We start from the raw sequence: 21496 nt of genomic DNA on the forward strand, positions 1-21496 counted from the left end.
TGTCTAATTTGTCGGTATAATCAACCAGTTCTGTGAGGATCCTGATGACCAGTGTTTTAAACTGTGTGTCTGAGAGTTTTGCTATTTCTTCATCGCTTAGATCTATGGGCTCTGGGGCTTTGAGAACTTGCGACATTTTTGGTCTGTTCTGGCCCTTTAAGTGTGAGAAGCCGTGCCTTGGACTCCCAGGTCGCTGGGTTGTGACGCTATATGTGGGGGTGTGGTCAGAGCGGGGAAATAGCGGCGCCCTCTACTGCCACTTGCCACGGGGACCGCCGGAGCCCCGGTCCAACCGCTCACTCCCTCGCCTGTCCGCTGGCGCACAAATGGGCGACCACAGTCAACACGCAGCACCGCTTCCCCTCTGTCTCCTTCGCGGTCGCTCACTAGGTCCAACCCTGCGCCTGGATTCCGCGCGTCTGGATTCTGCGCCTGAGTCCGTCTGACCGAGTCCTCCTGTGCAACCCCTCACCAGCCGCTGGTTTCGCCCCTTACCGGTCAGGCTGAAGAATTTGTTGTTAACGGACTTCCGAAAAGTTCAATTTTCCGTGTTCTGGCTGTGATTTCTGTTGCTAATATTTAGTTGTCTCTAAACTAGGTTATGTGAGAAGGCACGGCACATCCACCTATGCCTCCATCTTGGTGGAAGTCCCAGCAAGTTTTTTAAAGAATGAGTTGAGGCTCGTATGTAGAATCAAACTTGAGATCCTACCAAGAAGTCAAAGGAAACATGCAAATTGGATTTTTCCATAATTTGGACATAAAAGACTCTGTGAATTGGGAGGGAAATGGGCATGAAGTAGACACATGGGAACATGGGGCACAACATACAGGTTTTGTTTTTGAAACCAAGGTGGCAGTTTCTTGGGGAGAGAAGGTGAGCAGCAGCAGCAGGTTCCATCCACAGGGCCCCTGGCACTGAGCAGATGGTGGGGGAACTGGCTGGTCCTTCTGCTGCAGAGGAGAGGACTCCAGGTGAGGCAGAGTCACCAGAAGTAGGGATTGAACCCACAACCCTCTGTCTATGGGACAATGCTCCAACCAACTGAGCCACACTGGCCAGGGCTTGGCTGCATGCTTTGAAGGTGCCTTTAATATTGGCTGGGAGCCGGGCTGTTGTGAACTCATGGTACACAGCCTGTCGGTACTACGTGTGATAATTAATACAGAGCAGTCACCTATTTGGTGCCTCTTGGCTTCCAAACCAAGTAAATCAGTTATACCTGAGAACAGAAGGCCTTAGATTTCCTCCATGGATAGAAAGAACCTTCTGGAGGAAAGTGAGACCAGTGCCCGCAGATGCACAGCATTCCAAGGACACCAGCATGGCACAGGCCTTCAGCGCCTGAACCATCCTAGACACAGGGAGATGACATCAGCCAGGACAGTTTGAAATCCAGCAACTTGAGCTCTGCTCTGTGGACACTGTGCCCTTCTAGTGACTCCTTCCAAGGTGTGCCAGAACTGCAGGAGTTTACAGCGGAGACTAGAGGCTCAGAGATATAGGAATGCTGGAGTGGATAGGGGACTTGCTCGCCTACCCCACTTACAGCCCCCAGGAAGGGTCACAGACACTCTCTTCCCCTAGGCTTTGAGAAGGGCATTGGGGAGGGCACCAATGTCTGTGAGGGACTACGGTGGCTGTTTCCCTCAGGCTGTCATGAAAACGAGTCCCATAACTCAGTAGTAGCAGGTAATCCCCTCAAAGGCAGAAGCTGTGCATTGTCAAATGCCCAGACCCAGAGTGGTAATTAGGAAAGTTTGGTGACAGACATTGTGGCCTTGAATAATACTGATGGCATCTGTAGAATGAAATGGGTAGATGGCCTGCTCAAGTCTTTCTCAGTATAAGTGCAAAACCATTAAACCTGCTAAAGAGAAACCTGAACCTTACGAAAGAAGAAGAGGCCAGATTTCCCTTGAGGAAAGATTCTGATACTCTCAAAAAAAATAAAAAAAGTGTATCTTTTCCCCTTTCATACAGGGAATGTCAGAGGACAGGAAATACTCACACTTTTCAGGGATGAGGAAATACAAATTAGCTCAGAATGAGAAAGAAAAAAATCTCTGAAGCTATTCCTTGCACTGGAATAGCCAAGGCAGCTAAAATCAGCTGCCTCCTCATAGGAGGCAATATTTCTCTCCAACAGACGTGCAGCTGTGAAGTGTCGACATTTCGCCTCTCTGGTTTCCTGCGGAGGAACTTTGTTTTCTGATGTCACAGACCAGCGATGTTCGAACTTATCTCACGGCACACAAACTAATTACTAAAATTATAGTTTTTGCTCATCTGACACTAAAAAATATACTTTTGCTCATCTCACAGAAAAATAGGTATAATTTTGGGTCATCACACCTGACGGCTATTGCGTTGGCTGTTGTCCTTTGTTTATTTGACAATATAAGGGAAAAGGGGTCATCGCATTGACTAAGGCACTGACTAAGTCAGGTATTGCATGTCGATTTTTCCTCCCTTTGGTAAAGATTTTCTGTATTTATTTTTAGATGGAAGACAGGGAGAGAAACATCAATGTCTGCCTGCCTTTGGCGGGCCCCCCACCGGGGACCGTCCAGCAACCCAGGGATGTGCCAGACCTGGAATCCAAGCCGCAACCCTTGGCTTCACAGGCGGCGCTCAGTCCCCTGAGCCACCCAGCCAGGGCTGGTACTGTGTGTCTTAAAAATCGCCGCGGCACACCGTGAAAAATCGCTCTCTTACACTAACGGAAATGTGTTAGACGTTACATCAAGAATGAAAAGCCCCATTTTTACTCGCACGTCTGAGTCCCTTGGACACGGAGAAGCAGCCTTAATTAAAGCTGCCTCCAAGGAGCGATGGGCACCACCTCCCACGTCCCGGGAAGTGAGCCCGGGTCCACCTCACGGTGCGGCGCTGGCGGGCACCCGTGGCCTCAGGTGGGTCTCACCTGCCTGCATCCTTCCGCGCACCCACGGTTCTCGTCCCCCTCGGGGCAATGACGGCTCCACACCCCCGACGGCCGGGCGACAGGCTTGTTCCCGCGATCCCGCTCAGAACTGTTGTTCATTCAGAGGGGGAGCTTATAAAGTCTGCTGGTGAGAAAGTTTTCGCTCAGAGCCAGGCCACAGTAAGACTGGAGAGAGACGCAGGGTTCGGTTGCCTCCGACACGCGCCGGGCCCTGCGGGGTCAACCCACCCCACCCCACCCCACCCCGCGGCCTAAGCACGACTCCTGACCGGGATCGAACCCCTACCCTTTGGGGTACGAGACCACGCTCCAACCCACTGAGCCACCTGGCCAGGGCTGACTGGTCGTCTTTTTATATTTAGTTACACGGACGGGCTCTGACGGCGGCGACCCCGCTGGAACTCCCGCCTGCGGGGAGTGGGGGGGCGGACCCACAGAGTCGCGGCGGCCTCCCGCCGCCTAGAGCGGTCGCGCGGGCCCGGGCTGGGCGGGCCCTCGACGGGAAGTCGGGGCGGGACTTCCGGATCCGCCTCGGGGCGATCGGGTCGTGGCTTTGCGTCCTTCCCGGAGCGACCCCGCGGCGGAGGTTCGCGAGGGTTAAACCTACACGTTGCCGACCGCGCTCCCGCGTGATGTCCTTGGCCCCGCGGTGGGTGCCAGCCCCGGGCTGTCTAGGGCGGACGGGCGGGGGGCTGTGGGAACCGCGGGCGCAGGGGCAGGCGCAGCTCGGCCTGGGCGGGGTCCGAGCCTTGGTGGCTTGGGTGGTGCCCTCGGGAGGGGGCGTCGTAGTGGCCGACCGGCCGCAGCCTGGGGTCCGGGCAGCGGGTGCGCCTGGCGCACCTGCCACGGCGACGGGGCAGGTGTGCGGGGAATGGCGTCTTGGCGGTGGGGATGCAGGAAGAGCCTCGGCAATTAAGCGCGGACGTCGGGCTGTGAGGGGTGGGCTGTCGCGCAGCCCCTGGTGTCCCGCCTGGAGGCCCCGCCGGTGGCGGATTCGCGGTCCGGGTGGAGAAGGGGCCCGGGGGCCTTCGGAGTGGGTCTGAGGGGTGGATGGGTCGTGTCCATCCCGTGGGTGCCTGCCGTGGTCTGGTGACTGCTGGACGCTCCACTTGTCTCTTTTCTCAGCACTAGGTTAGGCACTAAAGAATGAGAACTTGCTTCCAGGTTCTTTGGCATAATCCAGTTTCTTGAGGTCGTTGTTCTGAAGTGCATGTTTTCTTACTGACTGACTTCCTGTCCTTATCCGTTAGAGGCCCCAATCCTTGCCCTTGCCCCGTGTCTCAGATCGTCAGCAACTTGACTCTTGTAATTATTTGGCGTCCAGTAGGATACCCTGGGCCCAAACCTTAATTCCCTCTGCGAAGTATATTTTATGTATAGTGTAGCATATCCACAGACCCCAGGCAATAGGATGTGGATGTGGGTGGGCAGGGGCCCTCCCTCTACCACCAATTGGGTCTGTGCCCTCCTGGGCAAGATCCAGACAAACAAGATCTAAACGACCATAGTTTGTTACACTTTATATTGAAAAGGCAAAGAGAAAGTATACATATTCGCTTGTGAAGCTCGTTCTGGAAGGGTACATGAGAAACTAGGAAGGGGAAATGAGTGGCTGGCTGGGAGATACTTTTTAACTTGATTTTTGAGTCCCATGCCTGTGCCCCTGTTTGGTTACAGTGGTGACGATTTCAAGAAACTTAAAGTGAAATGAACTAAATGACCGAGTCTCCCCTTGGGAGAGGGAGAGTGAAGCTGCCCCGCTCCCCAGCCCCATGGAAGAAGCGGCTTCTGCTCTGTTCTCTTGCTGCATGGATGGACACCAGTGCTCTCCCTGCTTTACACTTCATCTCCGCGTCCCACTTGCCACCAGTGCCAGGCTAACCTTCCCGACATGATTCATCTGTTCTCTTTTGTAACAGAAATGTGGCTGGTGCCTCATGCCTCACCTTCATGAGGCAGCCAAGGCTTCTTATAGTCTGTCTCTCAGTAACCCTGCCTCTGGGCTCTGACCACAGCTCTGCCCCATTTCACCCCTGCTTCTTCCGCCTTTCTAACCAGTGTGGCCTAAAACCCCTTCTGGGCCTGGTTTAAATGCTTTCCAGCCCCAGGGCTGCAGCCCTTCCCTGCTGCCTTTGCCCAGAACACTTGCCCACCTCATTGATGCATTTGCTGTGATGTCTCCCCATTGAAGTCTGTGAGTGCCACAGTCACTGCTCTGTTTTCACAGCGTCCCCAGGACGGACCCAGGCATATGATGGGTGTTTGGAAAACACTGAAAACACATGTCCAAGAAGAAAAATCCACTCTGGCTGGGTAGCTCAGTTGATTAGAGTTTAATCCTGATACTCCAAGGTTGCAGGTTTGATCTCAGGTGAGGGGACATACAAGGAACAGCCAACGAATTCAGAAATAAGTGGGACAAATTGATGTTTCTCTCCCCGCCCTGCCCCCGCCACCATGTCTCTTCCCCTTCCTCTCTCTCTTTATAAAATCTATACATAAACTTTTTTTAAATTCAGGCCATAGATTGGCAGGCAATGGCTACAATGGGCTTCTGCCAACTTTCCTACCTCATCTTCTTCAGCCCTGAAAGGTGGAGGGGTCCGTGGACCTGTCACTGATGCAGTGTGGATGAGGTGCTGAGGGGTGTATCCCCACTCAGGGGGGCTATTGGGGCTGGAGAGGAGCCCAGTTTGGGAGTCTTCACAGGATAAGGGCTATTGATACCACAGGACTGGCCCATCCGCCATGGAAGTTGCTGTTGGGGCCCTTCCTCTGTGGCAGTGAAGCCTGGGACACCGACATGAAGAGGGGGATAAAGTGCCTGGGAGGGAACTGCTGGTGCAGAGGGAGGATGGCCTAGGGGTGGGGATGAGGAGGTCTACTGTGGATGCTGCCACAGCTCAGACAGGAGTGGCTACTAGGTGACCACAGCCATGTCCCTAGCACAGGCTGCCACTGGCTACCCATACTCTGGAACTGCTGGTCCCCCTGAGAGTGGCTCAGGGGTCTACCTTCAGGGCATTGTCAGGAGTGAGGGCTGGGCCCACAGTGGGTGCAGGCTCTGTGCGGCTACGCTCCTGCTGAGGCAGGCTTGGGTGTTTCCAGGGCCTGCCTACAGGGCCCTGTGGACTTCTCACCCTCGGTGTCCCTGTGGCTGTCTGACCCTCCTTTTGGGTCTGGGTCAGTAGTGCAGGTCCCTGAGACTCGGCAGCAGGTTTTCCTCAGTCTCGGGCTGCGGGGTAGAGGAAGAGACTCCCCCCAGGTAGGTGGGTGGGTGGGTGGGTCCCTGCGGCCAGCCCTTTGCACACTTACCAGTGCCCTTTCTGGCCTGCAGGTCCCAGGCATGCCCAGCCTCAGAGCCTGCTCTGAAGAGGTGGAAATGGAGCCCTCAGTTCCTGGATCATCCCCATGGACCCCTGCAGCCCGTGTGAGCAATGTGCCCACCGTGACCCGCCCTGCACCTGCACTTCGAACTCTACTCTGCTGCGGCAACGCTGAGCGGGGAGCTGCTCCCCGGCACCATCAGCAGCCAGGTACTGGGACTGAATTCTCCCCTGGTGCCCTCATTCTGGGGGAACTCTGTCCGTATCACCCTGCAGTTACCCCCATTAGTTCATTAGCTGCCCGTGTCATCTTTAGGGGTGGGGTGCCTTGTGGACTGGAGGGGCCGGGGCTGGGTGTCAGAGAGGAAGCAGGCCTGGTCCCTGGTAGCCCTGGTGCCCTGAGTATGATGCTCTGGTTTTCCCACCTGGCACACAGGGGCACAGTATATGGCTACCAGCTGAGCCCTGCCCGGCCCAGCCACCAGGAGTGGCTGTCCCCTCCCCTCACTTCTGCCCCAGTCAGGCCTTGGTTCCCTCTGCCTTCCTTCACCTGCCCAGCTGCATTCAAGCCCTTCAGGACCTTCCCAGAGGGTCCTTCCTCACGCCTCACAGCTCCCTCCCCTGTGGACATCTCAGCGGTACTCAGGCTGCCTGCTCAGCCTGAGCCTTCCCTGCTGGAGTCTGACGAGAGCTGTTGCACAAGAGGACACTTGTGTCCTACAGGGATCTACTGTTTGACTCGGGACAACTGGGCAGAGCACCCTTGTCAGAACCAGTGTGGCCAGGGAAGGCCGGGCTGAAGGCAGAGGAGGTCAGCGGGGGGCAGTCGGACGCGTGTCACGGAGGGCGGGGAAGAGACGTGCTCCCACGAGGCGGCTCTGAAATAGAGGCCTGCTTCCTGCCCCAGGCAGAGGCCATGGGCACGCTGGGCAGAGAACGGGGAGGGCAGCTGGGACGTTTGCTCCAGAAAACAAACAGGTCAAGTTTAAGGAGCCACAGTGGACAAAATGGTGGAGTAGGCAGCTCCAAACACCTGTTCTTCCACATAAATATTTTTATTATTACTTTTAATTCTCCCCCAAGGATATCTTCATTGACTTGAGAGAGAAGGGGGACAGAGAGAGCAACATCGATTGGTTGCCTCCCAACTGCCCCAACCAGGAATCAAACCCACAGCCTTGTGGTAGGGGATGGTGCCTCAACCAACTGAACCACCTGGCCGGGGCCACAGAAACGTTGTGTAGAAACAGCAGAAACTGTTTCAACCAACTTTGTCAGAAATCTAGAAAATAGACTTAGAGCAACCAAGCCAATGCAGAATCAAGGAAAAGGCAACTTAAAATGGTAGGAAAGCTCTGCGGTGTTTATTTTTTTACTGATTATTTATTTTTAGATTTTATTCATTCGTTCGTTCGTTCATTTATTTATTTATTTTTGGGTGGAGGGGAGAAACATCCATGTGCAAGAGAAACATCAGTTAGTTGCCTCTCACACGCCCCCAACCAGGGACCTGACCCACAACCCAGACATGTGCCCTACTGGGAATTGAACTGACAACTTTTTGGTTTGCGGGCCAGCACTCAACCCACTGAGCCACACCAGCCAAGGCATGTATATATATATATATATATATTTTATTATTTTTTTTTTTAAGAGGGAGGGAGAGAGAAAAAAAGTAAATCTCCGTTTATTGTTCCACCTATTTATGCATTCGCTGGCTGATTCCAGTGTGTGCTTTGCCCAGGGATCAAACCTGCAACCGTGGCGACAAGGACAGTGTTCCGTGCGACCCAGCCACCTGGCCTCTCCCTATTTTGGAATTGCTTTTGGTCATCTGTGCTTCTTCCAGGAATCTCTTTTTCATCCAGGTTACCCAGGTTGTCAGTGCACAGCTGTTACCGATGCTCTCATGCTCCTTTTTACTCTGTAGGGTTTGCATTGACGCTCCATTTTCATTTCTGACTTTTCTCGTCTGCTCTTTTATTTCAGTTAGTCTAAAGGTTAGTCAGTTTTGTTCACCTTTTCAAAAACAAAACATTTGATTTCGTTAGCTCTCCGTTGTTTTTCTATTTCATTGATCTCGGCCCTAGTGTGATTGCCTTCTGCTAGCAGTGGGTGCGGTTTGCTCTTCTTTTTGTAGTTCCTGAAGGTGTAACGTTGCCTTACTGACTTAAAACCTTTTTAGATCTTCCCTTTCACAGTACCCTCCCTGCGTGCCATAAGCTTTGACGTTTTGTGTTTGTGTTTTTATTCGTGTGTAGGTATTATCTAATTTTCCTTGTGATTATTTCCTTGACCCATTGGTTAGGAGTGTGTTGTTTAATTTCTACGTATTTGTGACTTTTTCTGCTATCATTGGTTGGACATGAAACTTTACATCATTTCAGTCTCTTAAAATTTACTGAAACTTGTCTTGTGACTTAACATAATCTGTGTTGAAGAATGTTCCATGTATAATGGAGAAGAGTGTGTACCTGGTCTTTTGGGTGGTGTGTACGTCTATGAAGTCCAGCTGTTCCCTGTTTCATTATTGATCTTCTGTCTAGATGTTCTGTCCATGTTTGGAAATGAGGCATTGAAGTCTCTAACTATCATTATTATAAAACCGTTTTTCCTTTTCAAATCTGTTTGCTTCATATATTTTAGGGTTCCTTTTTGGTAAGTTTGTTTATAATGTTCTATCTTCTTGAAGAACTGATCTTTTTATCAATATGTAATCTTCTTTTCTCATAAAACAGTTTTTGACTTATTTTAATTGTGTCCAGTATTCAGTCACCTCAGCTGTCTTCTGGTTACAGTTTGCATGGCATGTCGTTTTTCACTTTTCACTTTATTTTTTACTATTTTATAAAAGATTTTATGTTTACAGAGAAAGTAAGGGAGGGAGAAAGAGAGGGAGAGAAACATCGATGTGTGGTTGCCTCTTGCAGTCCCCCCACTGGGGACCTGGCTCACAACCCAGGCCTGTGCCCTGACTGGGAATCCAGTGAGCTTTTGGTTCACAGGCCAGCACTCAGTCCACTGAGCCACCCCAGCCGGTGCTCACCTTTCACTTTAAACTCACTTGTATCACTGGATCTAAAGTAAGCCCACTGTTAGACAGAATATGTCGTATGATCATACTTTAAAAAAAGAAAACCTATTCCAGCAATAAATGCCTTTTGACAGTTTAAACCCCTTATCATTTATGTCCCTCATTTTCTCTGTAACTGTCTTCTTTTGTGTTTAGTTTATTTTTTGTAATGTACTATGTAGATTTTCTTCTTCTTGTGTGTTTATTTTAAGGACATTTTCTTAGTGGGGGTTACAGTTAACATCCTAACGTCCTAAAGCAGTCATTTTGTTCCTCCTTCTGTGGCTTGTTCCCCAACCCCATGCTTTATTGGAATACAGTTGACATTGGACATCGTGTGAGTGGAAGATGAGCCATGAAAGTTTGAGGTACGTACATGTTGCAAATGCTCATCACCCTAAGTTCAGTTAACACATCCATTACCTCACATGGTTACCATGTTTTTGATGTGGTAATTAAGATCTACTCTCTTAGCAATTTTCAAGTGTACAGTGCAGTGTTGTTAACTCCAGTCACCATGCTATGTATTAGATCCCAGAGTAAAATGGTCACATTTGAATTGATACTAACTCAGCTGCAATAGCACACAAAACTCCCACTTCTGTACAGCTCCGTCACCCTCTTTATGCTGCTCTTGCCACAGATGCATCTTCTACATTGTGTTCAAAACACAAATTTATGTAGCACTGGCTGGGTAGCTCGGTTGGTTAGAGCATCATCCTGATACCCCAAGGTTGCAGGCTTCAATCCCATTTCAGAGCACATACAAGAATCAACCACTGAATTTGTAAGTGGAACAAGAAATTGTTTCTCTCGCTCTCTCCCCTCACCTCCGTTTCTCCCTTCCTCTTTCTAAAATCAATAAATAAAAGTTTTTTTTAAAAATCTATCATTATTTTATGCATTTGTCTTTTAAACATGTAGGAAATAGAAAGTGGAATCATAAACCAAAAATGCAATAACACTAGCTTTTGTACGTGCCTCTGCAGTCCCCGCTGCCGGAGATCTTCATCTGCTGGTGCAGCTCTCAGCCCCACCCACTGTCCTTGCACCTCCGGGGCCGCCCTTAGTGCTTCTCGAAGGGCAGGCCTGTTGGCAGTAAACATCCTCATCCTTTATCAGAATGTCTTCACTTCTCCTCTATTTTTAAAAAATGATTTTAGAGAGAGAAGTTGGGGTGAGGAGAGAGAGGGGAGCACTGACCCAAGGTTATGGGTTTGAACACATGCAGGAATCAACCACTGAATGCATAAATAAGTGGAACAGTAAATCAGTGTTTGTTTCTCTCTCTCTCTGCTCTCTTTCCCCCCCTTCCTCTCTCTCTAAAGTCCATAAAATTTTTTCAATTAAAAAAAAGAAACAGACCATAACAACAAAATATTGAATCAATAATTTAAAATTTTTCTAGCCAAGGAAAGGTCAGGACCAAACAGCTTTACTGGTTAGTTCTACCGAACATTTAAGGAAGAATTAATACCAGTTTTATCCACAGTCTTCCGAATACTAAAAGAGAAAGGAAAACCAAACAAAGACATCACAAGAAAATTCATATCAAGATCTTTTATGGCTATAAAACTCTAAAAAAAAACCACGAGCAGATTGAATCCAGCAGTATAGTAGTATATCCCCATATTCACCCCGTGCAGGGTGGTTCATCATAAGAAAACCAGTCACACCCTGGCTGGTGTGGCTCAGTGGGTTGAACCCAGGCCTGCAAACCAAAGGGTCACTGGTTCGATTCCCAGTCAGGGCACATGCCTGGGTTGCAAGCCAGGTCCCCAGTAGGGGGCATGCGAGATGTTTTCCTCCCCCTTTCTCCCTACCCCTGTAAAAATAAATAAATAAAATAGTTTTAAAAAGAGCCCCACAACTAACATTGGAAAAAGTAGTAAAAGGGTAAGTTCTTCCACCAAGATCAGGAAAACACACCTGTTCTCACTGCTGCTCATCAGCCTTGTGCTAGGAGTTCTAACCAGAGCAACAGGCAAAAAGAAACGAAAGGTATTCATATTTGCAAGGAAGAAGTAAACCTGTCGCTCTGACAGGAGTGGCTCACTTGGTGGGGTGTCCTTCCAGAAAGCAAGAGGTCGCCAGTTCAATGCCCAGTCAAGGGCATTTAATGCCAGGGTTGCAGGTTCGGTCCTCAGACTGGGTGTATGTGAGAGGCAAGCAGTTGATGTTTCTCTCACATCAGTGTTTCCCTCTTCTTCCCTTCTCCTATCTCTAAAGGAAATAAATCTCTTTAAAAATCCATATGTAATTACATACAAGGACCCCAAATAGCCAAAGCAATCTTAGAAGGAGAAAGTCAGAGGACTTGTACTTCCCAGTTTCTAAACCTACCACAAAACTGCAGTGTTGAAAGCAAATCGGCACTGGCACCAGGACAGACACACGGATGGATGGGAAAGAACTGGGAGCCTGGAACAAACCCACACATCTGTGGCCAGCTGATGTTCAGCAAGGTGCCACAACCACTGGGCGAGGAAAGCTAAAGTTCCAACAGGTGATGCTTTGACAAGGGGATTTCCACTTGCAAAAGAACGAGCGTGGACCCTGCCTCCTTGGAATGCAAAGTTGACTCAAAACAGCCCAACAACCTAAATATAAGAACTAAAGTCATAGAGGGAAGGGAAAAAAAAAGGGAGAAAGAACTAAAATCATAAAACTCTTGGAAGAAAATGGGTAAATTTCATAATCTGGGGTTTGGCACTGGGTTCTTAGATACAACATCAAAACCATGAGACACAGCCGGCTGGTGTAGCTCAGTGGATTGAGCGTGGGCCTGTGAACCAGAGGATCACGGTTCGATTCCCAGTCAGGGCACATGCCTGGGTTGCGGGCCAGTTCCCAGCAGGGGATGCACGAGAGGCAACCACACATTGATATTTCTCTCCCTCTCTCCTTCCCTTCCCCTCTAAAGATAAATAAATAAAACCTTAGGGGGAAAAAAAAACCTATGAGAAACAGGAACAACAGAAAGAGGTCGGTAAACTGAACGTCATCAGAATTTTAAAGTTTGGAGCATTAAAGGACATCAAGAAAGTAAAAACATACCCTAAGATTGGGAGAAAATCTGCAAGTTGTGTGTCTGGTGAGGGTCTGGTACCCAGAATCTATAAAGAACTCTTAATGATTCAACAGCAAAAGACAAACAGCCCAATTTAAAAGTGAGCAAAGGACCTGAGTAAACATTTCTCCAAAGAAAGTACACAGATGGCAACAAACGAGTGGAAAGATGCCTCAGTTCGGCAGCCACTTGAGAAATGCAAATCCAGACTGCAGTGAGGTGACCACTTCACACCCACTGGGATGACAGGTGTTTCCAGTGTGTGGAGAAACTGGAGCCCTGGCACACTGCTGGTAGGAATCTAAAATGGTGCAGCCACTGTGGAATCATCTGGCAGTTTCTCAAAAGATTAAACAGAGCATCACCCTGTGACCCAGGAATTCCACAGCTAGACACAGACCCAAAGAGCTGGAGACGGGCTTTGGCATGAGCACGTGGGCATGTTCGTAGCAGCACTGCGCACACGAGCCCAGCGGGGCAAGCAGCCCAGATGCCGTGCTGTGGGGTGTAGTAGCCCCCCTTACCCATGGAGGGTATGATCCAAGACCCCCCAGTGGATACCTGAAGCTGTAGTACTGACTCTATATACCAAGGGGGATCCAAAAGCCCGGAATTTATTTATAAAAACTTGTGTATTTATTTGTGCATGTGTAAATTTCCGTCACATTCACAGCCCTCTCTATGTGATGCAATACCCCCATTGAGACATTCTTTCCACTATTCACAACAGTTTTTGAACTCATCGATTTTGAGGCCTTTTAGTGCTTCTACGGTTTTTTTGTTTTATCTCTTCCAATCCAACAAAACCATTTCACTTTGAGGTCTTTTGTCTTCCAGGGAAACAAACAAACAAAACATTCGGGGTGAGGTTGGGCGAATAGAGAGGGTGGAGCATGGGGGTCATGCCATTTTTGGTCAAAAACTGCTGAACACTCAGAATGGCGTGGAGAGGTGCACTCCTCAATGACCCATTATGAAATGGGCCAACGTGTTGGGGAAAAACATCATTGAAGCCAAATGCAGCCTCTCACAACGCCAGCTAGTGCCCTGATGCAGATGGGTTCCTAGAACACTCACCTAGTAGGGGAAGTCTGTCCTACAGGGGGCCTGCCCTCCAGAAGGTAATTCTGGGATTTTGGGGCTCCCCCTTGTATACTACTTGTTTTCTATATATACAGTTTCCTTTTTTTTTTTTTTTTTTTTTAAGACCGTAAGGCTTCTCCTCAGCACACTTTAGTGTCAGCATCACTGCTTTTTGTGCTTTGGGGCCGTCACTAAGTAAAATAAAGGTGATCTGAACACAGGCACTGCAACAACAGATCTGGTCACTGAGACAGTCCCTGCGTAGCCTACAGGTGGGTGGAGCGTGCACTCAGGTGTGCTGGACGAAGGGATGACCCACCGCCCTTGGTGGGATAGGGCAGGATTTCATCACGCTACTTAGTGTGCAGTTTAAAACGACTTGTTTACTTTTGGAATCTGCATTTAATATTTCCAGACTGCGGTCACAGGTAAGTGAAACTGCATGAAGTGAAACAGTGGGTAAGAGAGGACCACTGAGGTGTTCAGCCATGAAGAGGGACGAAGCACCAATACCTGTGACAGTGTGGGCGGACCTGCAAAACATGCAGCGAAGGGAAGAGTCCAGCCACGAAAAGTCACATACATGGTGCCACTCATCTGAGACATCAGAAATACATAAATTCTTAGTGACAAAATGCAGATCAGTGGTTGCCAGGACCTGGCCCGGAGATGCGGGTGTATATGGAGACAGTAAACTAAAAAAGTAAGGGTTTCGCTCTGGAGTGGTGCACACAAGTGGGGAGTGCACACTGCTGCAAATGGATCAAACGAATTACTCGTTTAACACAGGCACTTATGTTTGTGAATTTTGCCTCCATAAATTAGGAAGATGCGCACAAAAGCCACTGCGGGAGATGGGAGAGGGGTGGGGTCTCACCTTCCATGTATGGGACCGTCAGGTGGTGGGTGAGGCACTGGCAGGTCACGGCTATGCCACCACCAGCAGCTGGCACAGCGCAGGCTTGTGTGGCGCCCACAAGGCTGTGACCCAGATGTGCACTTAGCTCTTACGGCTGTTATTCACAGACCCTGAAGCAACAACCATAAAGAACTTCAGTGGTTTGGCGGGGGTGCTCCTGGGCTTGTTGACTTCTGGGAGGACTCAGCCCTCACCCTCTCTTCCAGATGCGGCAGCCTGCAGACAGCACAGTGCTGTGAGCTACTGCGTTTGCTTTCAGGGCCGCCTTCTGCTTTGAAACTAAATTTTGGTGGTTTGTTTTTGTTTGTTTTTTTACAAAAAGATTTTCTTAAGGGGAACCATGTTCCTAATTTCATAGTTCCTTTAAAAATAATGCCCAGGCCAGTGCGGCTCAGCAAGTTGGGTATCATCCCGTAAACCAAAAGGTCACCGGTTCGATTCCTGGTCGGGACACTCGTGGGTTGTGGGCCAGGTCCCCAGTCAGGGCGTGTATGGAGGGCAGCCAATCAATGTTTCTCTTGCTTTTTCCCTCCCTTCCCCTCTCTCTAAAGTTTAAAAAAAATCAAAAGTTAAACTTTAATTGGCTTTTCCAACAGTTCTTATGTTACAGAATCAAATTTAACAAATCCAAAGGGACCTCTCACAACGCTCACCCACAGGACTCGCTTCTGTTTTCTGTAGCAAAGACCCAGGTCAGAGCCCGGTTCCCACCACCACCACCTCTTGAGCCACACCGGGACCTTGTCTCCATCAGGTCAACGCACTGTGGCCCGCAGGCCAGGCCCAGCCAGTCAGTGGTTTCTTACGCCCAGCAAGCAAGGAGCACTTTCGAAGTTTTTAGCACTTACAACAAAGCAGACCACACAATAGGGGCCATACAGCCATGAAGCCTAACACGGGTTCTCCCTGACCCTTTACAGAAAAGCTCTGCCCACCCCTGGGCCAGTTACTGGGGGGAGTGGGGGTACCATGGGCCCTGGGCCATTCGGGCAGTTTCATCTGGCCGTATCCTCCTCCTGTCACTCCTGCGACCAGGCAGCACGTGGACATTCCCTAGACGCCCTGGGGCCAGGGTTCCCAACCTGCACAGTGTGTCTGGACCACAAGTCAGGTGACGGGTGTGAACTTGCCACCAGACCCATGGCTGAGGTGGGACCCAAGCTGAGCCTCTGGCCCAGCCAGGTCTGTGTCAAGAACAGAAGCAAGCACACGAGGCAGGGAGACAGTGCTGCTGTGACGGGTTCTCGAAGTTTAGGTGGTGGCCAGAGCTGAGGGGCAGGTTGGAGGCCGACGGGCCAAGGAGGCTGGGAGGTAGAGGAGATGACCCTTTACCCGTCCGCTCAGCACCACTGACTGTGGCCAGACAAGGGGCTGCCCAGTCCCAGGACACGGCCCGGGCTGCACAAGACCCTCTGGCTCCAGTGGGGGTGTCCCACACAGGGCACAGCCAAAGGGCGACCTGTCTGCCCTGCTCAGGAAGTGTCAGGAGCAGTGTCCGGGGTGAGCTTGGGGTTGGGGGGACTGGAAGGATGAACTGCTGGGATGTCAACAGGCCACCCATGAGAAGGAGGGGAAGGTGGGAGGGGAGGCAGGAGCAGACGATGGCAGTATGGCTGGCTGTCACAGTGTGAATGAGAGACACTGAGGAGAATGAGGGTTTCCTTGTTCTTACAGGCATGAAGGGACAGGGGAAGGTGCCAAAGCCATTCTGGTATGACAGGGAACTCTCAGAAAGATGGGCGCAGCTGCCTAAACATTGCACCAGGGCAAGAATTGTTCATCTGATGCTAGATGTGCAGGTTTTAGAACGTAAAGGTGGCTTCAGCAGGTCTCTGAAGGCTTGTGTTGAAGAGGACAGAACCTGACACTGCTCCGACGTCCCCACCACCCAGCTGGAGCCCGCTTTGCTTCTCTGGGCCCACCTCCCCCGTCGGTCACTCCCAATAGTGAGGCCCAAGAGCCCTTAGCACTGAACAAACACAGATGGCCCAGGAAGCTGACAGCTTGCACCAGGGGAAAGCCAGGCGAGATGCTGACCCACGTCACACGGGGTGTGTCGCATCTCCTTGTAGGCGGTGGGGTGGCACCTGGGTTTGGGATGTATGCCAAGGTACAGTCAACAGTACTTGCCAGTGAACTGCTGTGCATGAGAGGAAGGGCAGTCGGGATGCCTGGGACTTTGGTCTGCACCAGCGGGTAGACCCCAGACGACTTCCCGAGGTGTAGGTGCTAAGGCAGAGGGCTAAGGGTTGGCCAGTCTTCAGTTGCCATGCTGCCTTGTCCCCTCGGAGCTTCCCTGCCCCTCCCCAGCCCCCTCAAGAGATCGGGACTTGTACCCCCAGTGGGTCCCATGCTCCCAGACTTGCTGTCTTCATTTCCCTGTTTCCTTCCAAGTGGGACTTTCTGTTTGTCATTTCAGATAGCAACACGAGGACTGAGGGCAAGGAGTTTTTTCAGAAGGAAGATGTTTGTGGGGGTTTAGAATCACAGGCAGAAGTATCAGAAAACTGTACTGGTGGTGTTTCCCTGGCCCCTGAGCTAGGAGAGCTCTGTGATGACGTGTTAGAAAAAAACTGGGATGTTCCTGACAACACGGGACAGGGGCAGTTCCTCTGCCCAGAGGAAGACTTCCCCCGGGTGGCAGCGCTCCTTGACAGCCCCTTAGGAGAGAGAGACCTGGACTGTGATGATTTTGAGAAAAGCTCCAGTCAGAGCCCAGACCCAGCAGTATGTCCAGGAACTTCTGTGGAAGAGAGTCCACATCCTTACACATGTGGCCAAAGCTTCCAAAACAGCACAGATCGAATCAGCCGCACAGCTGAAGGGGTCCCCACAGCTGAAAGCACCTTCATATGTACTGAGTGTGGAAAAATCTTCAGTCAGAATTCAGTTCTCAAAAATCATCAGTGGTCTCCTGTGCATGAGCCCTACTGGTGCAGCGAGTGTGGCAAAGCCTCCCACGTGCACTCAAACCTGCTCGGGCCTCAGGTCGCCCACGGTGGAGAGAAGCCTTATGTTTGCAGTGACTGTGGAAAAGCCTTCAGCCAGAACTCCAGCCTCAAGAAGCACCAAAAGTCTCACATGAGCACGAAGCCCTATGAGTGCAGTGAGTGTGGGAAGGCCTTTAGGCGGAGCTCCAACCTCGTCCAGCATCAGAGAATTCACTCTGGGGAGAAGCCATACGTGTGCAGGGACTGTGGGAAGGCCTTTAGGCGGAGCTCCAACCTCGTCAAACACTGCAGGGTCCACACAGGCGAGAAGCCTTTTGAGTGTCACGAGTGCGGGAAGGCATTCAGCCAGAGCTCACACTTGAGGAAGCACCAGCGAGTTCACACTGGAGAGAGGCCTTATGAGTGTAGTGAGTGTGGCAAACCCTTCAGCCGGGTCTCCAACCTCATTAAGCATCACCGCGTTCACACGGGAGAGAAGCCCTATAAATGCAGTGACTGTGGGAAGGCCTTCAGTCAGAGTTCAAGCCTTGTTCAGCATCGGAGGATTCACACTGGAGAGAAGCCTCATGTGTGTGACGTGTGCGGAAAAGCCTTCAGTTACAGCTCCGTGCTCAGAAAGCACCAGATAATCCACACGGGAGAGAAGCCCTATGAGTGTGGCGTCTGCGGGAAGGCCTTCAGCCACAGCTCAGCCCTCATTCAGCACCAGGGCGTGCACACAGGCGACAAGCCCTACGAGTGTCGGGAATGTGGGAAGACGTTTGGCCGCAGCTCCAACCTCATCCTGCACCAGCGAGTTCACACTGGAGAGAAGCCCTATGAATGCACCGAATGTGGGAAAACCTTCAGCCAAAGTTCAACTCTCATTCAGCATCAGAGAATCCATAATGGCTTGAAACCCCACGAGTGTAACCAGTGTGGTAAAGCCTTCAACCGAAGCTCAAACCTCATCCACCACCAGAAAGTTCACACAGGAGAGAAGCCATACACGTGCATTGAGTGCGGTAAGGGCTTCAGCCAGAGCTCGCACCTCATTCAACATCAGATCATCCACACTGGTGAAAGGCCCTACAAGTGCACCGAGTGTGGGAAGTCCTTCAGTCAGCGCTCAGTCCTTATCCAGCACCAGAGGGTCCACACTGGGGTGAAGCCCTATGACTGTGCTGCATGTGGGAAGGCGTTCAGCCAGCGCTCGAAGCTGCTCAAGCACCAGCGGACCCACACCAGGGAGTGAGCACGGGCGAGGCAGTGCTCTGACCCCTGCCCTCCTCCCACAACCTGCTGTGCACACAGCCCCTCCCTCCTGCCCTTGCACCCACCTCACATGACCTCGTTTCTTTCTGGTTTTTACATTTCGTTGTGAGACTGCCATGTTTGTAAGGCGGGAAGACAGGAACTGCATATTTATGAATGGAGTTTATTACTGTAATCAAACATAAACAAAAGTAAACTGACGTTTCTTCCAGACAACAGTAATTCTATTTGGTGACTCATGTTCTGTGTACATGAAATCAGGCTGAGAATTCGGGTCCGACTGCCGTCACCCTCCCCCCATGTGGCACACACTCACCAGCACTGACCCCTTGCCTTCGTGCCCTGCTGTAGTCTGACGCCATCCTTCCTTCTCACAGCCCCGCTGTGACTCAGGTCCCCACTCAGGGTGCTGCGCAATGGCAGGTCGCTGTTTCCCAGCCTCCATTTCTCTGCCTTACAGTCCTGGCTGTTGGCCCCACAGAGGACAGCTCTCTCTTTGGGAGAGAGAGGACAGCTCCCCTCACCCCTGGTTCTCCCTACAAGCTTCCAGGTGTGTGTGTGGGGGGGGGGGGTTCCAGGTTCATTTTTGCCAAACATTTGTGGAATACCTGCTAGGTGTCCCCAGAAGGTGGGAACTGGCCTGTCTCAGTTCCCCAGAGCTGTGCCCAGGATCCCTGACAGGGTCACCTCAGTCAACCAGCACCACATCTGCCACCAGGAGGCCCCAGTCACCAGCCAGCTGGTCTCACCTGGTGTGTCAGGGGTGGGTGGATAGGCCCCTCCTGCACTGTCCAGGAAGAAAAGGACAGGTGTAGTCAGATGTGTAGTTACGGTGGAAAGGTCAGGGTTTGCCTTCTGTTTTCACTGACAGGCCGCAGGAAGTTGGAAGAGCAAAGAAACAGGAAGAGTTGGCTGGCAGAGGTCTGTCCCAGGGGTTGGGGCCAGAGCGGGCTGCCTGCCCTCTTCGAGCCACAGTCTGGCTTCCTCACCATCCCCACCATCCCCAACCTCTGTTCCTGAGGGAGCACCTACACAAGAAAACACACCACACCTGCAGTCTGGGTGACAGCCTGCCCTGTAAACTGCTCGCTCACTCCAGTCTGCCAACCCTCATGCTCCCTCTTTGCTTTCATGATTCTCCTGTGCAGCCTGGATTCGATCACTGCTTCTGTCTGCAAACCCTTGTTGGCCCTGACTGGGGACAGAGCAGGACACAAGGCAGAAACGCCTGTGTGTGGGGAGAGGACACAGTGGTTCTGGTGGCTAGGAAATGTGAAGCAGGGAATGGGGTCCGGGTATTTTGAGGGGTCCAGTTTTAGGTGGGGGCAGTGAAGAGTAGGCTGTACTGAGTTGTCCTTTGGGCAAGGACTTCAAGCAAGTGAGAGAATGATAGCGAAGATGGGGTGGGTGACAGGCCCTGAGTGGGAGTGCGCCTAGACCTTTCCAGGGTCATCAGAGAGCCAGGGCAGTGTGGCTGGAGTGCAGTGAGCAAAGGGGGAGCAGATAAGGTAAGTAAGTACTGGGGAGCCACCATGAACGGCGTGTGGACACAAAAGTTTGATCTGGCATTTTAACAAGATCACGTGCTGTTTGGGGAAGAGACTGTGGGGCAAGCATGTGCACCTCTGTCACTCCCTTCTCAACTCCCACTGGCCTCTGGTGGCCCCAGCCTCCACACTGCTGGGAGGTCCCTGGGGCCGAGGCACAGGTGCTGGGCACAGCAGCTGCAGGTGCGGGTCAAAGCAAGTGGCCCACAGAAAGGTGTGAGCGTCGGGCTTCTCTGGTCCCGGGGCCCTACCAGGCATCTGGGCAGAGCTGACTTGCATCACACAGTCTGCAGCCTGAGGGAATTTAACTTCAAGACATTTTGCTTCCAAAGGAAAATGGTCTAGAAGAGCAAATTTCTGTCAACCACAACCTGTTTTCTACTGCTTTCATGATGTCCTTGGAAATGTGTTTTGTAGGAACAACGGATCCCGTATGAGAAAAGGTCTGAGGCCCTGGCTGGTGTAGCTCAGTGGATCGAGCGTGGGCCTGTGAACCAGAGGATGACGGTTCAATTCCCAGTCAGGGCACATGCCTGGGTTGCAGGCCAGTTCCCAGCAGGGGACGCATGAGAGGCAAACATACACTGATATTTCTCTCCCTCTCTCCTTCCCTTCCTTTCCCTTCTAAAGATAAATAAAATCTTTTAAAAAAAGACTTCCACCAAGATGGAGACATAGGTGGAGACACCGTGCTTTCTCACACAACCAAGTTTAGAGACAATAAAAAATTAGCAACAGAAAATACAGCCAGAACACAGAAAATTGAACTTTTCGGAAGTCTGATAACAATGAATGCATCAGCCTGACCGGTAAGAGGGGCGAAACCAGCAGCTGGCGGAGCGGGCTTGCACAGGAAAACTCGGTCAGATGGACTCAGGCACGCGAATCCCAGGCGTGGGGTTGCAAAGGGCCGACCCAGTGAGCGACCAGCAGATCCCTCGAGGGTGAAGGGCAGCAGGTTGACTGTGCTGGTGCATTCCTGCTCAGGTAGACCACGAGGGAGTGGGCAGTGAGATGGGACCTAGCGGATCCCAGCCACGGGAGGCAGCAGAGAGAGCCGCCATTTCCCGGCTCTGACCCCGCCCCCACATACAGCGTCACAACCCAGTGACCTGAGCAACCCTACCCTGGGGAACATCTAAGGCTTTGCTCCTCACCCAGTGGCGGGAAGCTGGTGAGGGGGACGCCATTTCCACACTCTGACCCCGGCCACCACATATAGCCTCACAAACCAGCGACCCGCCCAGGAGGCCCCGCCCCACCCCTAAGGCTCAGCTCCTCATGGTTAATGGGCGTGAACAGACCAAAAATGGCTCAAGAAGATC

The 21496-nt window shown here is 51.4% G+C and overlaps 1 protein-coding gene across 5 annotated transcripts; it reads left to right on the plus strand.

Annotated features, from left to right (window-relative positions):
* Window positions 1-3474: 3474 nt before the first annotated feature.
* On the plus strand, window positions 3475-18840 carry ZNF16 (zinc finger protein 16). 5 transcript variants are annotated; one of them, XR_008390786.1, is made up of 4 exons: window positions 3475-3597; window positions 5176-5319; window positions 6286-7085; window positions 11577-12291. XR_008390786.1 is itself a non-coding variant. In XM_053661050.1 (4 exons), exons 3-4 carry the CDS (start codon window positions 6295-6297, stop codon window positions 18602-18604), a joined length of 1956 nt encoding a protein of 651 aa, XP_053517025.1. In that variant the 5' UTR covers window positions 3475-3597; window positions 5176-5319; window positions 6286-6294; the 3' UTR covers window positions 18605-18840. The 5 variants fall into 5 exon arrangements, 2 of the variants coding, with proteins under 2 accessions (XP_053517025.1, XP_037022560.2); XR_008390785.1 differs by having other exon boundaries at window positions 6286-6484; XR_008390787.1 differs by lacking the exon at window positions 11577-12291 and adding an exon at window positions 7358-7880 and having other exon boundaries at window positions 6286-6484.
* The last annotated feature ends 2656 nt before the right edge of the window (window positions 18841-21496 follow it).

The sequence above is a fragment of the Artibeus jamaicensis genome, unplaced genomic scaffold (assembly GCF_021234435.1).
Source record: "Artibeus jamaicensis isolate MK-2021 breed Jamaican fruit bat unplaced genomic scaffold, CSHL_Jam_final scaffold_916, whole genome shotgun sequence".
Taxonomy (NCBI): Eukaryota; Metazoa; Chordata; class Mammalia; order Chiroptera; family Phyllostomidae; genus Artibeus; species Artibeus jamaicensis.

Coding starts and splice junctions, on each gene's coding strand:
- ZNF16 (XM_053661050.1), top strand. CDS start 6,295: ATGCCCAGCCTCAGAGCCTGCTCTGAAGAGGTGGAAATGGAGCCCTCA. Junction 6,485..16,838: donor CCGGCACCATCAGCAGCCAG/GTACTGGGACTG, acceptor TTGTCATTTCAG/ATAGCAACACGAGGACTGAG.